The sequence below is a fragment of the Geotrypetes seraphini genome, chromosome 6 (genome assembly GCF_902459505.1).
Source record: "Geotrypetes seraphini chromosome 6, aGeoSer1.1, whole genome shotgun sequence".
In the NCBI taxonomy this organism is placed as follows: Eukaryota; Metazoa; Chordata; class Amphibia; order Gymnophiona; family Dermophiidae; genus Geotrypetes; species Geotrypetes seraphini.
In genome coordinates this window covers 198,139,141-198,155,619 of record NC_047089.1, presented here as the reverse complement: position 1 = coordinate 198,155,619, position 16,479 = coordinate 198,139,141, and the positions used below count along the sequence as shown (strand labels likewise).

The window sequence follows — 16,479 nt, the reverse complement described above, 5'->3', positions numbered from 1 at the left end:
GGCCCAGACTGGCATCAGGGGGTGGGGTGGGGTGAGGGGTTTCAGTCGAAGGGGGATGGGAGGCAGGCAGGCTGGCAACAGAGGGGGCGGGGAGGGTTTAATGGAAGACAGGCAGGCAGAATGGCATGGGGGGTGTTCAATGGAAGGGGTATCGGAGGGGGGTGAGGTGAGGAAGGACGCACTGGGGGCACTATGGACATAGGAAGGGGCAATGTTGTGTATGTTTGATTAGTTATTGTTACAAGTACTATATATGGTGCTGAGAATAAATGTCCAAATAAGTGTTCTCATCTTTTTTTTATTTATTATCCGTGTCACATTTTTTATAAAGGTTAGTACCAATAACAACATGTTTCATTTAACATATTGATATATATCACAGTAATGATGTATTTTATTATCTCTCATGTAATTTACAAACTTAAAAATGGGAAGAAAAAAGGGCCTCATAAATGGAATAGCCTAGGGCCTCTATTCATCTAAATTCGGCCCTGCCTATCCATAATCATTTTTTTTCTATGCAATATATATATGCAGAGACTAAGGTAGCAAAATGCCCAAGGGGATTCTCATTAGCACTGCTTTACTTGTTGGAATCCTCACCAGACTATCACTGGACCGAGGTCCTTTTGTTTCATGAATTGCAGAGTCTGAGTTCCTGTGGTTAGCCACTCAGTTTGAACTCTGGTTTGTAAGACAGTTAAATGTCCTAGGTATCACTGTCCCAATGGAGGTAACAGTGGGTACTATGGTGATTGCCTAGCGACAGACATTACGGATTTGTTGGCTGGTGATAGTGGGATATCCCCAGTTTTTGTTTTTTGGTATGACTTCATACTGAAAATATTCAGACACCGGTCTGGTTGTCTGGTCTGGGTGCTGCTTACTGGTATGAATGGCCAGTGGAACTTTCCAAGAATTTCAGCAGGATGTCAGTGGGCTTCCAGCTGAGCCCCACAGCTGGGTTTATGTTCCCTTGCTCACCAAAAGATGCAGCTACTTATTCTTTAAGTAAACAGCCAAGATTTGAGTCTCAACATTTTGACATTTCTACCAGTATGCAATTCCAAGACAAACAGTGCCAGCTAACATCAAATGGATTTATTGACTGAGGTCATACTTCCTAAATGCAACATTTTGAACTGGGAAAAGCATGAATAGGGCTGTCTATTGAATTCCTAGCAAATACTTACATAAGAGAAATGCGGCTCTTATATAGTACATAGATCTGTATCATGTACTCCATACGACTGGTACAAGTATTGCTAATGGTTAGCACAATAGGCTGGAAGCCTGGTTCAAATCCCATTGTAGCTCCTTGTAATTTTGTACAAGCCATTTAACTTTTCAATGCCTCAGATAAAAACTTAGATAGTAAGTCCTATGAGGACAGGAAAATATCTATTGTATCAGAATGTAACTCCCCATGAGCTACTGCTCAAAGAAATGTGCGAGCTCAATCTAAATCCCTTTATGAGGGGCCAGCTGAAAAGTTCTCAGCCCAACCAACTAAGTTGGGGCAGTCTCCATCGAGGGTTATACAGTCCAGTGATTTTCTACATTTTTTGTTCTGTCAGAAAAATACCGAACGAAAAAAGTGGCAAATCATTGGACTGTATAGCCCTCGATGGAGACTGCCCCAACTCAGTTGGTTTGGCTGAGAACTTTTCAGCAGCCTCTTATATATTTTGAGTAGAGGAAGAGAATTAGGTGCCATAGGTAAACTTTCAACCTTGACTCCCCCCCAAATTAACTTTCAGGACCTAGACTCTCCCTCCCCATAAGAATTTGTTTACTAAACTCAATAACCATGGCCTTAACACCACCTCTACCAGATCAGTCCTGTAAAAATACATGGAGTGTACGGCCAAAGGTTTACCTAATATCCTTGCATCATTTGTTAGGATTTGGCTCACACCTTTTCCAGTTGTAGCTCAAAGTGGGGTTCATTCAGAGGCAGTAGGTATTTCCCTGTCACTGGCGGGCTCAAAATCTAAGTTTGTACCTGAAGCAAAGGAGGGTTAAAGAAACTTGCCCAAGGTCACAAGGATTAACTGTGGGATTTGAACCAGGCTCCCTTGATCTTCAGCTTCTGCTCTAACCATTAGTCTGCTCCTCCAAAGTGCTGTTAAGGTGGTGGAGAGGAAAACGGTAACAGAGTTCAAAAAAAGCAAGGGATGAACACAGAGGATCTCTATTGAGAAAATAATGGACATATATTGAAGAACTAAGGCCAGTACTGGGCAGACTTGCACGGTCTGTGTCCCATATAAGGCCATTCAGTTGAGGATGGGCTGGGGAGGGCATCAACGGCTGGGATGGTTTAGATGTGCTAGAATGAACTTTGATGGAGATTCCAGTAGATGGGACATAAGCAGAGCTCTGGATTTCTCGCCCAGAAATAGCTAAGCAAAAGGACAATTTAATTTAAATCAATCATGAATTTATAGAGTTTGTACGGCTGGGTAGACTGGATGGACCATTCGGGTCTTTATCTGCCGTCATTTACCATTTATTCATTATAATGTTTAAAGAAGGTGATTTTATAAATAGCAATTTTAGGAAAGCCCCTATTTATACATTTAGAACTATAGCACATGCAGTTTGGAAGGGGATATGTTCTGGGTGTTGTTTGGTGGACCCGCAAATAATACAATCATAGATGTTGACAATTACATTGTTCCAAAGCTGTCAGGTCACCTAACTTCTTTGGATCTGGGATTTCCAGCAAAGATGAAAGGAACAATTGTGCTTACCTTTGTGGGGCTTTAAACCAGCTCACGAATTCAACAAAAAAATATTTCTTTGTTTTCATTCAGCTTCTTAATTGGTTGTTCCTGGAACCCAGCTTAATAACACCTGGCACTTACATGTTTAAGTGCTGGCCCTTACATGCATAGGACTAAAAATCAGCACTAACATGCCCAAAACACTGAGTGAAGATGCTTTTTCTTTGAACGAGTTGTTTACTAAAATAGATGCACCCTCTGGATGTGCTGGCACTTACATGTGCATTTCCTCATGTACTCATGGGTATTTTACAAAAGATTCTGTTCATAGAGCTTTTTGTAAAATATCCTCGAAATTGTACACGTTCTGACCTGGGCTACTTTAATTCATATCTAGATCTCCTATGCAAAATTGTGTTTAAAGACATGGGGGAAATGCATATGTTGGGAGGGTGGCAAGGAATGCCTATCAGATTTATAAAACAATAAATAATATATAGACTGATAAGACCAGAAGGGTTTAAGAATTTCTTCTTAGAAAAAGAAATTATTTTACATTCTAGCTGGGAAAAACATATGTAATTCTGACTATCAGCAGCTTTCAATTTACCATACTTAGCTGCATCCTCTGGTCCAGCCAGACCCCTGGGAACAGGCTGTTTTGTGTTAGATTGGGAAACTATTTGAGGTTCTGGCCTTTAATAACAAATTATCCAAGGTCTCAAGGGGTCTCTTTTTATTTTGATAAAGAATGTAGATTTTATGACAGACATATAGATGGACAAGTAGATTCTTAATAAATTAATTTTAAACCCCACTTATTTTATGTATGGGTAAAGTAGTAATTTGATTTTATTTTCTGTTACAGGTACTGAATACAAGTCCAGCTGCTGGAGAGGAATTTGCACATTTCAAGTTGAACGCTAAGAATGGAAGGACCATTGTGTTCTCGCATCCCTGTTATCACTCTCCTTCTTTTGTATGCCTCTCTGAGCCACATCTGCTTTGCACAGTATGAACACTGGCCGTATTACCCTGAGCGCCACGAAGGGCAGCAGGAGCCTCCACAACACCAAAGGCCGCCCGATGTCCCCAAGATCTACCTACGACTCGCTGGGGAGAAGAAGAAGCACAACGAGGGCAGGGTGGAGGTGTACTATGATGGGGAGTGGGGCACAGTTTGTGATGATGACTTCTCTATGCATGCTGCTCACGTCGTGTGCAGAGAACTGGGATACATGGAGGCCCTGTCTTGGTTTCCAAGCTCCAAGTATGGAAAGGGGGAAGGTAAAGGTCTTTATTTACATACCAATTCAGCAGTAACTTATTCATTTAAATAATCATTTACACTTTTCCTATTATATTTTTGACCCAGCAGTTTTCTACGGACTCTTGAGCCTCCTAGTTCAAACAAAACCAACTTCAGTAGGGCTACAGAGTCACAAACTCTCATTCATAGCTATCCAGCAGGACAGATTTTTAAATTATAATTTATATTAGTGGGTTAGCTGTTGGATTATTTTTTGGCCCCGAACATCATTTTATGCTAATAATGTATTTATAATATGGACAGATAGACACCTCTTCTTTCTCTCAAGCCACGTGAATATCTTTAGAATGCCTATGAAATTCAGGGCTTATAGGCAAGGGATTCTTAAGCTCAATATTTTTATTTGAAAAATTCAAATACATACAATCCCCAATCAGTTTTTCACGCTGATTTTAGAGCTGTTATTATTTTTTTCAGTCACGTAAACTTTTAAAGTTATGACTAATGTTAGTTTATACTAAATCAATATCAATATTATAGGCTATTTCAGACCGGATTTCACAATGTAGCTATTAAACTATAAACCAGTCTCACATATTTCATCAATTCAATCATTCATTATGAGCTCTTCAAGATCCTCAGAGGGTTAGAAAGTCCCATTGGTTCCTGTGAAAAAATCACTGAACCCAATCATCATCAGATCTACCACTTTTAAAGTTTTTGAAATTTTTATATTTTTCTGTATAATTTATATTTATATTTATTTTCACTTAGCTTTATATATTAGCCCTTTCGAGTGGCTAATATATAAAGCTAAGTGAAAATAAATATAAATATAAATTATATAGATACAAAGCCCCTTCCCTTGTTTAAAAACAGACTAAAACCCCACCTTTTTGATATAGCTTTCAATCCTTAACCCTATTCCTCTGCCCTCCAACCCAGCCAGCTGATTAACCGTTCCCCTTAACTGTATCCATGACATCTTGTTTATCTGTTTTGCCTGTTTAGATTGTAAGCTCTTTTGAGCAGGGACTGTTTTCTTACTCTTTGTGACTCTGTACAGCGCTGCGTGCTTCTGGTAGCACTATAGAAATAATTAATAGTAGTAGTAGTTAAGTTATGATTCCTTTTTCTGTAATGAGTTATATTAGCATCTTTTGCAAGCAGGTGCTTTTTCTTAAGCCTTGAAGTAAGAAGTTCTGTTTTTTTCTTTTTGAAAGATTTAGATCACAAATAAGATCATTGAGCTCAGCCTGTGTAAATGTCTCTGGTTCTGAATCTTCATCAGGATCAGATAATTCCAGATTGTGACCAACTAAGAACATAAGAACTGCTGCATTATCATCACATTTCTCATCATGTTTCACAGAAGCATGTCCATCTTGTGGAGACAAAGACAGGCAGTGAGTCATCATGAGGAACAGGCCTAATAGCAGAATCCAGAGTAGGATATATAATTTTGTGTTTAGTTTTAGCTGAGAATCCACTTGTATTAACAAGGAAAAGTAGCAATATTTAATATGATCTCACGGTTCCCTTCATATCATTGGAATTGCAAATGACATTGCTGCCTTTTGTCGATTGAGCCAGTCACGAAGTCCATTGGAACAATTGGTACAGATGATATGTAGAGCCCAAGACTTATCCTGGTCACCCAGTGTACAGCCAAAGTACAATTTGTATACCTTCTTCAGATCTACGGTAATTGGTTGACGTTGTGCTTTCGTCGTGAATAAACCACAGACATAACAGAAACTATCTGGATGATTAGTACAATGTCTTGGCATGATAAAGACTGATATTAATCACCATAAATAATGTCTGTAGCATAAAAAACAAAGACAACTGTTGTTAACCCTCCTTATACGTTTATCTTATAAACACATGATATATCGCCCAATTAACATTTATAATTATATATCATGAGCCTCATTACAAAAATGTGACGTGCTAGTGAAAAACTAAACACAGATTTGAAATCAGCATGAAAAATACTACAAAACCCATCCAACATTAACTCTGATGAAAATGATGTGTTGACCTGTATTATTATTTTTATGTGTAATACGTGCACAACATCTCTGCCCATTAAAAAATAAATAAGCTGTGGTTTCTTTACACTACCAGCACCTCCAGACCTGTTTGAGATTTTGGAGCATTAAATACCGGCACTTCAGTTTGTGCATCATCTGGGTATCGATCAGAGTGCTCATTTTAATAATGATGAGCTCATTGTAATCTATTTACATAGATTATCGGAGACTTCTACAAAAGATTGTGATTAGCCATTTGAATGTTGGAATGTTGGAGTGTTGGATGTCCCAATTCTGTCTGTGCAAAACTGAGATTTGGATGCTTCTGGCACATGGACATTCACTTCAGCTTTTTGAGGTGTCCAAATGCTTCAAATAATGAGTGCCAGTGTGTCTCCAATATATGCATACTGTATGTATCTCATGCATAGTCATTGTGGCAATCATGAAAGCTTGACTGGTTAGTCATACCTCCAGAACAAGATTGAGAAGCACCGTTCTATATCTCTGGAACTGAGCGCATCCTAACTTGGATGTCTCAATTCTGATGTCTATATTCTATACAAAATGGGGCCCTTGTATATCTGTAAAGTAGCAGATCCTCCCCCAGACCCTGAAAGTTCTGGCAGTTCTCCCATTCTGCCTACTCAAGCTTTGGTTTGCTTATCTGATGAATTAAGGGGAGAATGTGAAGGTAGTTAATACCACATGAATGTCTGCTCAGTCAGACCTTGACCAAAGTTTTCTATAGCATCATTGCTTTCTTTTTCTTCGTTCTACAGGTCGCATCTGGTTAGACAATGTTAACTGTAATGGGCAAGAAGGAACCTTAGCTGCATGTACATCCAATGGTTGGGGCATATCAGACTGTAAGCACTCTGAAGATGTGGGAGTGGTTTGCAGTAGCAAGAGGATCCCTGGATTCAAGCTTGATAAGTCACTAATCAACCACATTGAGGTAAACACTTGCTAACATGCATGCACTGTTAACTTGGCAGATAAAGCAGAGCAGTTAATGCTGGTTCAAGAACATTATCTGCTCTGTAATTAGCATAGGTTAGTATCATTTTTGTGATAGCCCTCCTAAATGCCTCATCAATTAACCCCTTAAAAGACACAATATCAAAAGGAAGGGCTTGCCTGAGATACTATGGGCTCCTTTTACAAAGGTGCGCTAGCGTTTTTAACGCACGCACTGGATTAGCATGTGCTATAGCGCGCGCTAGCTGAAAATCTACCGCCTGTGTTTATAACAAAAAAGTGCCAAAACTCACTTACAATTCCAGGGCAAAGCTGGCAGTCGTGAGGATGGACAGAGGGGCCTCATGATAGCTTCATCTTTGTTTAGCCACTGTTGCTGATAGTCTGGAGAAGCAGCAATGGTGGTGGTCGAGGGAAGCTGGATAAAGGAGGAGAGAGGAGGAAGAGCCTGGATACAAGAGGGAGAGGAGGCAGATATGCTGGATGGAAGGGGGAGGGGAACAGACACTAAATGTAGGAGGTGTAAGGGAGGAAGATAAGTGCTGAAGACTATGAGGGGAGGGAAGGAGAGAAATGCTGATCATCTTAATGGGGAGGAGGTGTTCAGAGGTAGGGAAGGATGCTGTAATGGTGGGAAGACCACTATGGAATGGTAGGTAAGGAAAAGGGAAATTCTGGGGTTGGGGATGGAACATGTATGATGTTGGGGGAGGAGCTTGCCCCCCTCAACAAAAAAGCATTCCGCTGCCCCTGAAAGGTGAATCTTCTCCCTAGCTCCAGGTTTATGGAAGAAGGGGAACAGGTTTTCCTCAGGGTCTGCCTCTACTTTGAACCATCCATCTTTTCCTCAATCTTCATAAAAGTTACTGTTCCACTGCTGCATGACATCCACAGAACATATTGTAATACCGCCACCACTGTGCTTTACTTTTGGGATGGTGGTGCTATGTTTGTTTTACACTATATCTGTTACTTAGCATCGAGACCAAGAAGTTATACTTTGGTCGATGAAGAACAGATCTGTGAATCTGAGTTTTGAGATTACGACCGAGACTATGAGGTCAGGCTGGTCCGTAGTAGGTGTTTGGCATTAACCTCATACTTCAATGTTGTTGAAGGCACGTATAGGCAATAATTCTGCATGTTAATTGGTGGAGCTACTGTACATATCTTTTCATCTGTAAACCAGATGAAGCTGACACTGTGCTCCGGGTACTTGGTCAAAAGCTGCTTGCATCGTTTCAGGCATGTGTCTTTGTTGTGTAAAGTTAACTCTTGGGCAAGACACTTTTTAAGACACGCTAATTTCAGATCATCATGAATTATCCTAACTATAGTTGTCTGGCTTATTCCAACTTCTCGTGCTGTTTGGTGTGTTGTGGCACATTCTTCTGGCTCAATACAAGATCGCATACAATGTCAATGTGCTTTTGTTTGCAAATCAAACTTGGTTGTCCGCTGCCTGGCTTATGATCCACAGTGCCCGTTGCTCGGATTTTGCATAGCAGCACACATCAAGACTGGTTTTGTTCCAATCCTTTTGTGGGAACTCTTTCACAATTGTCAACTGCTGTTACCTTTTAGCAGTACCAAGTTCTTTATCAGAATTAGGTTTTCTGCAGAGACTGTATACAAACTATCGTTTGCCCCATAGCAACAATTCATTTTCACAAGGTAATGGTGTGGTGCGGTAGAAAATATTTACATTTTATATCAACTTCATTCAAGAAATGACGCACTAAATTTAATAAGAATCAGCTGAGTTCTGTGGAAGATATGACAAAAACTATTTTGGTGTGGTTTTTTAGTTCACAGTGTGTGTGTGTGTGTATATATATATATATATATATATATATATATCCCACACTTTGAAATGTCTTCATTGGCTGTTAATCGAACAAGGAATTCACTATAAAATGTTATCTTTGGTTCATCAGATTCTATATCAATCTACATCCAATTCGTTTCAGTTCCTCTGGGAGGTTTAGAGACCAAATAGGGCACTGCGATTAGAGGGGGGCGTGAGATTAGTAGCACAAACAGCTGAGAATGTGAGATATGTGGTTACGAAACTAAAAATGTTTTCTTTTGCGGGTATGTCTCCTTGGAACAAGCTGTCTTGTCATTTGAGATTAAGTATTGATCATTACAGTTTTAGGAAACTGTTAAAAATCAAGCTGTTTGTTGATGCTTATTTTTAGAACTACTTCTATACAAATTATTTATACTTCTTTTGGAATATAGTTTTTTGTTGTTTTTTTTTTTAAATAATATTGGGGTAGGATATCCCAGGTTGTATTTTGTTGTTTGTTAAGTAGTATGTAGATATTGCTCTGGGATGATGTAAATGATTTGCCAATTGTAAGACTTATACGTAATTATGTATGTTTGTTGTATGGAAACTGTTGAGATCTTTATTTATTTAATTTGATTTATATCCCGTCCTCCCCAGGGAGCCCAGAACGTGTTACATGGTAGCATACATAGCATATATAACAATATACATATATAACAATTAACAGCAGGGAACAGAAGACTAAGGTCCTAGGACACTGTGAGGTGTGTATATACATACACACTTAATACAAGCCACAGTGCTGGTGTGAGAGCCTAACTCCCCCTTTTACTAAGCCGCAATAGAGGTATCTACCTTAGCCTGGGACGCTAAATGCTCCAATGCTCATAGGAATTCTATGAGCGTTGAAGCACTTTAGTACTCTGGGCCACTGCAGAAACCTCAACTGCAGCTTAGTAAAAGTAGGGGTAAGTGAGGAAAATGTTTGCATACCTACCATACCTAAGTTACACACACAATGTGAGATTCCGGCATGTGTCCTACCTATAGTATTATTTAAAGGAAAATAGATACCTCCTTTTTTATATAGACTCATCTTCTGCTATGCTCTCTCTGGATATCTTTCTGTTCTAGAATTGGCAGGAGTATCATGTGCTGAGTGTACTTCCAGCTTTTCTACTTTCTAAAGACATCCCATTTGGCAGCCTTTGAAGTGTTACTTTTTGTAAGATTTAGCAAGTGCCCCCATTCATTGGCACAGCAGCCCTGCCATTGGTTAGTGTCTCAGGATGTGCGCACTATACAGTAAAGGACTGTGGATAATAATAATAATAATAATAACAACAGTTTATATACCGTAATACCGTTAAGTTCTATGCGGTTTACAGAAGATTAGTGGAGTACAAGTTGAGTTGACGTACAAGTTGAGTTAACTTAAGGGATGTGGGAACAATGGGGAGAAAGGGCAAGAGAGGGGAAGGAGGGAAGTGGGTCAGCTGTCTAGGTATGATGAGAGTCTTTTAGTCATTCATGTTACTATTTCAACTGAATGCCCAGTAATTAATTTTCAAAAAAAAAAAAAAGAAAGAAAAGAAATTGCTCATCTGTCATTACCATCTGAGGTAATATCTTCCTCTGCAATGAAGAGTCTAACAGAGCAATAAATTTCAGATGGAAAATCTGGCGTGAAACTTTCCAGTGGTGACTGCAGAACAATTTCCTCTTCATGTAGCCCCGATGGATTTATAGCATCAAATTAAGAATGAAGATAGGTTTCCAGCTCCATCTGTCAGGCTGTCTAGATTACAACTTCTGTTTAAACTATTGGTTTAATGTTTTTCATCTTATCCCCCGCATAAAGGGAAAAGGCAGATGCATTTCATGCCTTCGTGAGGACAGAGTTTTTTGAACAGATGTTTTATTTTTGTTTTTAAGTAAAAAAAAAAAAAAAATCACACAGAAAAAAGCACCTCTGAATTTCATATTTTGGATATAGATTCATGTTTTTAGGGGGTAAATAAGAATAAGACCCCCAATTTATCTTTCTGATTTTGAAAGTTAAAAGTCATCTAGTTGAATTTAATTTAACTACGGCCCTAAATACTATTTAATGCTAATAATGTATTTATATTATGAACAGTTAGACACCTCTTCTTTCTCTCAAGCCACATTAATATCTTTAGAATAACTATGAAATTCAGGGCTTATAGGCAAGGGATTCTTAAACTCAATATTTTTAATTGAAAAATTCAAATACATACAATCTCCAGCACACAAGACTTCATTCTCAAATAGTTCAGTTCCTAAACAAAGGGTTCTTATGCTATGGGAAAGCTGACAGAAATGTGGACTGCCATGGAATGCCTTAACATGAAACAAAAACCACTCTATATGTGTTTTGGTTTTTCCAGTCTGCACTCCTCAAGGTAGATTAGAATGTTCTGTTGCCACACAGAGCCCAGAAAAATATTTTTGAAACTTCTTGTATTTACAGAAATGTTATTCCATATTTATTTATTTAATTAGTTTTCTATTCCGTTTTCCCCAATGAGCTCAGAATAGGTTACAAGTTAACATACATAATATACAGTTAACAGGTTACAATTTTTATAGTTGTTGTTAGGTGCTCATGCTCGAGTCCTAGCAACTTGATGAATTACAGATCTATCGTATTTTTCGCTCCATAAGATGCACTTTTTCCCCCAAAAAAAGTGGGTGGAAAAAGGGGTGTGTCATATGGAGTGAATACCCAAACCCACCCCCCCATTACCTTGCAGGACCACCACCTGCTGCCGCTGTGAGTTGCTCACTGCCGCCGAAAGTAGAAGAAGGGAAAGGCCAGGTGGGTGCAGTGATTGCATGTCGCCGGCCCAGAAACCTTACCCCCAACATCAGAATTGACGTCAGGGGTAAGGCTTCTGGGCCGGCGGCGTGCAATCGCCGCACCCGCCTACCCCTTCTGGGTGCCGCGCTGCTGAGCCAGGAGTCCGCAATTCCGAGTACCACGCTGCTGAGCCAGGAGTCTGCCCCCCCTCCCCGCTGCTGCTGCTTTGGCAACGTGTCCTCACAGCAGCAGTGGGAGGTAATTACATCCAGCGGGTGGGCAGGCAGGCTTGGGGGGGCAGGAGAGGACAGAAGCTGGAAAGCAGTGAGGGGAACAGGAGGGAGGGATAAAGGGACAATTGTTGGGCCTGAGGAAGGAAAGAAAACACCAGACAATGGGGTGGGGGGAGAGAGGACAAAGGCTGGAAGGCAGTGAGGGGAACATAAGAGGGAGGGAGGAAGGAAGGGACAATTGTTGGGCCTGAGGAAGGAAAGAAAACACCAGACAACGGGGTGGGGGGGGGGGGAGAGAGGACAAAGGTTGGAAGGCATTGAGGGGGACATAGGAAGGAGGGAGGGAGGAAGGGACAATTGTTGGGCCTGAGGTAGGAAAGAAAGAAAAAAAGAAATCATCAGACTATAAAGGTAGGAAAAATGATTTTATTTTCAATTTAGTGAGCAAAATGTGTCAGTTTTGAGAATTTATATCTGCTGTCTATATTTTGCACTATATCTGTCAATTTTTCTATAGTTGCTGAGGTAACATTACATATTTTAAAAAGTCATCTGCCTTGACATCTGTGCCCTGTCCCTGCCTGCCCTATGCCCTGCCCCTGCCCCTGCCCGGCCTGTCCCGGCTACAAATAGACCACCAGAGGGGGGACAGGGTACAGAGCCTGGCAGGGAAGAGGGACAGGGTGCAGAGCCTGGCAAGGAGTGTGGGGTTCTGTGCAGAGCCTGGCAGGGAGAATTTGGTCCAGATGTTTTTTTCTTGTTTCCCTCCTCTAAATCTAGGGTGCATCTTATGGTCAGGTGCGTCTTATGGAGCGAAAAATACAGTAAAAAGAAATTTTTTTGTGCTAGTCAAGAAAGGTCCTCCAGCATCATCCCCATGGTTTTTACAACGTGTCCAGTCATCTGATTGCAGGTCACCCTCTTCGCCTGGTTCTTTCGATCTTCCCAAACATGATGTCCTTCTCCAGTGATCTCTTTCTTCTGATGGTGTGACCAAAATAAGACAGTCATAACGTCATCATTTGGGCTTCAAGTGACATAGCCAGTTTGATCTCTTCAAGAATCGATTTGTTAGTTCATCTGGTGATCCACAGTACACATGAAATCCTTCTGGTGGTCCACGGCACGCATAAAATCCTTCTCTAGTACCAAAGCTCTAATGATTCAATCTTCTTTCTGTCTTGTTTCCATAGTTCCAGCTTTCACATCCATAACTGACCACTGAGAAAATGAGTATGTGGACAAGTCTGATCTTCATTTGGAGTGTTACTTCCTTGCCTTTGAATACTTTGTCAAGAGCTTTTATTGAAGAGCGACCAAGTGCTGTTCTGCGGAGTATTTCCTCTGCTAGATGCTTCTTTATTTACAAAAGAGCCCTGGAGATTGAAATCCTTTACAACTTCTATTCTACCGCCTTTAAGCTCAAAATCTTCACCATTTTCTGTGTTGATGATCTTCGTCTTGTTTATGTTCAGTTTTAATCCCATGTTATGACTTTCAGTTTTGACTTTTCTCAATAGATAGGTCTTCTTTGCTGCTAGTGATGAGCGTTGCATCTTTTTCTTCCAAATTTGCTGTTCTGAAGATGGTTTCACCGAACATTAGAAATCAATCAGTGTTGCCATATTCAGTTTTCACTGCAGCTTCTTGATTTTCATATAGGCTCTCTATCAGCTGAGTTATGTGTTTGGGTATTCCCATTTGCACTAGAGTTCTCCATAGTTTATTGTGTTCCACACTGTCAAAAGCTTTGTTGTAGTTGATGAAGCAAAGGTATAGGGGTTTTTAGTATTCTTTGCTCTTCTCCATATCCATCTAACATTGGCAATAATGTCTCCTATTCCGCAACCTTTTCTGAAACAAGCCTGAAGTTTAGGTAGTTATTGCTCAATGTATGATTGGAGCCTTTGTTGTATTATTTTCAGCTATAATTTGCTGGCATGTGGAATTAATGCAATTGTTCTGTAATTGTTACAGTCCTTGATGCAACCTTTCTTCAGTTTTTTCCTTCCAAATCTGTTGACATAGTTGAGTGAGAGCCATGTTAGCACTTTCTGAGCCTTTTATTAATTCAATTAGAATACTGTCGATACTAGATGACTTGTTTTTCGATAAAGCTTTAATTGCTGCTGTGACTTTTAAAATATCAGGTTCTTTTTCGACTTCAGTTTCCAGTTCAATTTCCCCAATGTTATCTTCATTGTCATTTTTGTATAAATTTTCCGTATATTCTTTCTGTCTCTTCTTTTTTTCTTTATTTCAATTTTTCAAACAAACTCAGAAGTACACACTTATTCAAGCAATATAGAATCAAAAAGAAACATAATGCAAATTGGTACAATAGAAACAGATGTAAGGTTCTTCCTTAGACCTCTAAAGGGATGAGAAGCGTTCAAATATTTAAGGGAGAAAGAAAAACAAAAACAATATATAGAAAAGGCTTTAACATGAATTAAGCTCTATTATACTCTACATTAGCAATCTAAATAACTTGAACTTCAGGCAGACAACTTTTAAAAATCAATAAATGCCTTCAGATGTTCTGGTTAGAAATAAACATAAGTATATGACATTTACAAGAATAAGCCAACAAAAATTTCACACCCAATGCCAACACTTCTTGTCTCATATCCAAAAAAGCTCTTCTCACAATTTGTGTCTGTCGTGTCACATCTGGGTAAACACAAATCTTTTTCCCACAAAAAGTGACTTGGGCATTTCTAAACTATAGGTTCATAATCAAATTTACATCTTATTTGAATACAAATGAAATGTCAGAGGGGAGTGTCGAGGCCAGTTCGAGCATTATGTTGGAGCTGTTGGTCGTGCCGGTAAAATGTTACAGATACAGTTGGGGGGGGGGGGAAGTGAAGGCACGTGCGCAGGGAGGGAAGGAATGGGGGGAGGGAATATTGAAGGAGAGGTGCCGGCACCCCCTTCAAGACTGCACCCGGGGCAGTCCACTCCCCTTATCACACCACTGTCTGTGGGAGCAGTTGATTCCAGTGGCATGGTATGAAGTGGGAATAGGAACGTCATTTGGCAGTTTGCAGTTGAAGGGCATAACTTGGAGGTGTTCTGAGGCATGTTTCATCCTGGGAGCAGACTGGCCTGTTTGGGACGTATGAAGGAAGCTTAGTTGGCATGTAGCCTGGCGCCATGTTGTGCAAGGATTTTAATGCTAACATCAGGCCCTTGAAGACACAACAGCCAGTGAGCTGATGATAGAGCCTGGGAGACAGTGACATGGGCATGGAGGTTGTTGGGTCTTCATTGTGACAAACGGATGTCTTTCCCAAGGTTTGCCACAGGGAAAAGAAGGAAAGTATACAAACCCCAGTGCAGAAGGGCTGACCAGGTCAGTGCCCAGGACAATAAATTAGCTGACTACCCTGTGAGTGACAATGAAGAAATGGAAATAGAACAGGAAGGCTTAGACTTACCTGAAGCAGTCCCAAAGCCAGGCAGAAAGCTCATAAGCAGTTTCCCCTCAGAGAAACGGCATGGGCTGAGGAAGGAGTTCCCTTCCCCCATCCAAAGCCAAGGGGGAGTGGTTCTTTCCCTCAGCTTAAAGCCAGGCTCATGAGAGAGCAAGGGGAGTAAGGAGAAGGAGTAGAACTAGGCTTGGCAGAAGAGCAGAGGCAGAACGGGGCTGAGATTGCCTCAGACCCAGCAGAGCAGTCCCTCAGCACTGACTGGGAGATGACTGAGGAACAGGCTGGTAATTTGGCTACAGAATTCCTTCCCCCAGAGCCAGTGGTGTTGGAGGAAAGTAGGGCTATGCAAGAAAGCTGGCCAGAGGAAATGGAGAGCTGAACACACTGGGAAAAGGTCTGTGAAAAGGGTTTTCTTTCTGGCTGTATTTTTCTGTTTGCTCTTTGAGCTAATGACTGTGGGAGTTATCAAGGAAAGTAATCCTTTACTGCAGTTTCACATGCTGGTTTGCTGCAATTTGTGAAGGACACAGTAATCTCCTCTTCAGGACATTTTCCCAGCTGAACCAAACGCTAGGCTGTAATTCTAGCCAGTTTAAACCCAGAGTTTCCTTGTTTCAGGACTCTGTGCAAGAGCCCAGCTGTGAAGTGATTGCCATAGCAACTAAATAACTAAATTAGCCCGCATGCCTCGTAGGGAAAAGGAGATTAACCCTCTCAGGGTAAAGCCTGCTCATGACTAGGTAGAAAGTCCAGCCCAGCTGGAGAGAGTGAGTGCACTGTAGGTAAGCACAGAGGCCCTGATTCTCTAAAGTGCATCCCGATTTTAGGTGTCCTACAGCTGTCTAATCAGCCAATCGGGATGCACGTTTTTAAAAAAAAAATGCTCCCCAGGCAAGCCTGAAGGCACCTCCGGGAGCCTAGGGAGACCCGCAAGATGCCTAAGCTCGTCTAAGGGCCTTAGGCGGGCCTTAGGCTGAACCTAGGCGGCCCTACGCGTCTCCCTAGTAGAGGAGAAGCTTAAAATGTAGGCCAGCAAAATGCTGGCCTACATTGTAAGTAGAAGCGGCCGTTATACTTATCACGGCAAGGGATCTCTCTGCCGCTATAAGTATAGCGGGCCAAGGCCCCCTGACCAGGAGGGGGCCCAAACCCTCTGCCCGAAGACGCACCCCCC

General features: G+C 40.9%; 1 protein-coding gene across 3 annotated transcripts in view; it reads left to right on the top strand.

The window, feature by feature from the left end:
- The window catches only part of LOXL2 (lysyl oxidase like 2), a 177,135-nt gene that overhangs the window by 16,437 nt on the left and 144,219 nt on the right, over positions 1 to 16,479 (top strand). For all 3 annotated transcript variants that reach the window (XR_004539830.1, XM_033948229.1, XM_033948230.1), the window contains exons 2-3: positions 3,598 to 4,016; positions 6,818 to 6,993. Coding sequence is in view for 2 of the 3 variants with exons in the window: in XM_033948229.1 (XP_033804120.1) it covers positions 3,659 to 4,016; positions 6,818 to 6,993 (534 nt within the window). In the remaining variant the exon portion in view is untranslated. The remainder of the gene's footprint in view (positions 1 to 3,597; positions 4,017 to 6,817; positions 6,994 to 16,479) is intronic.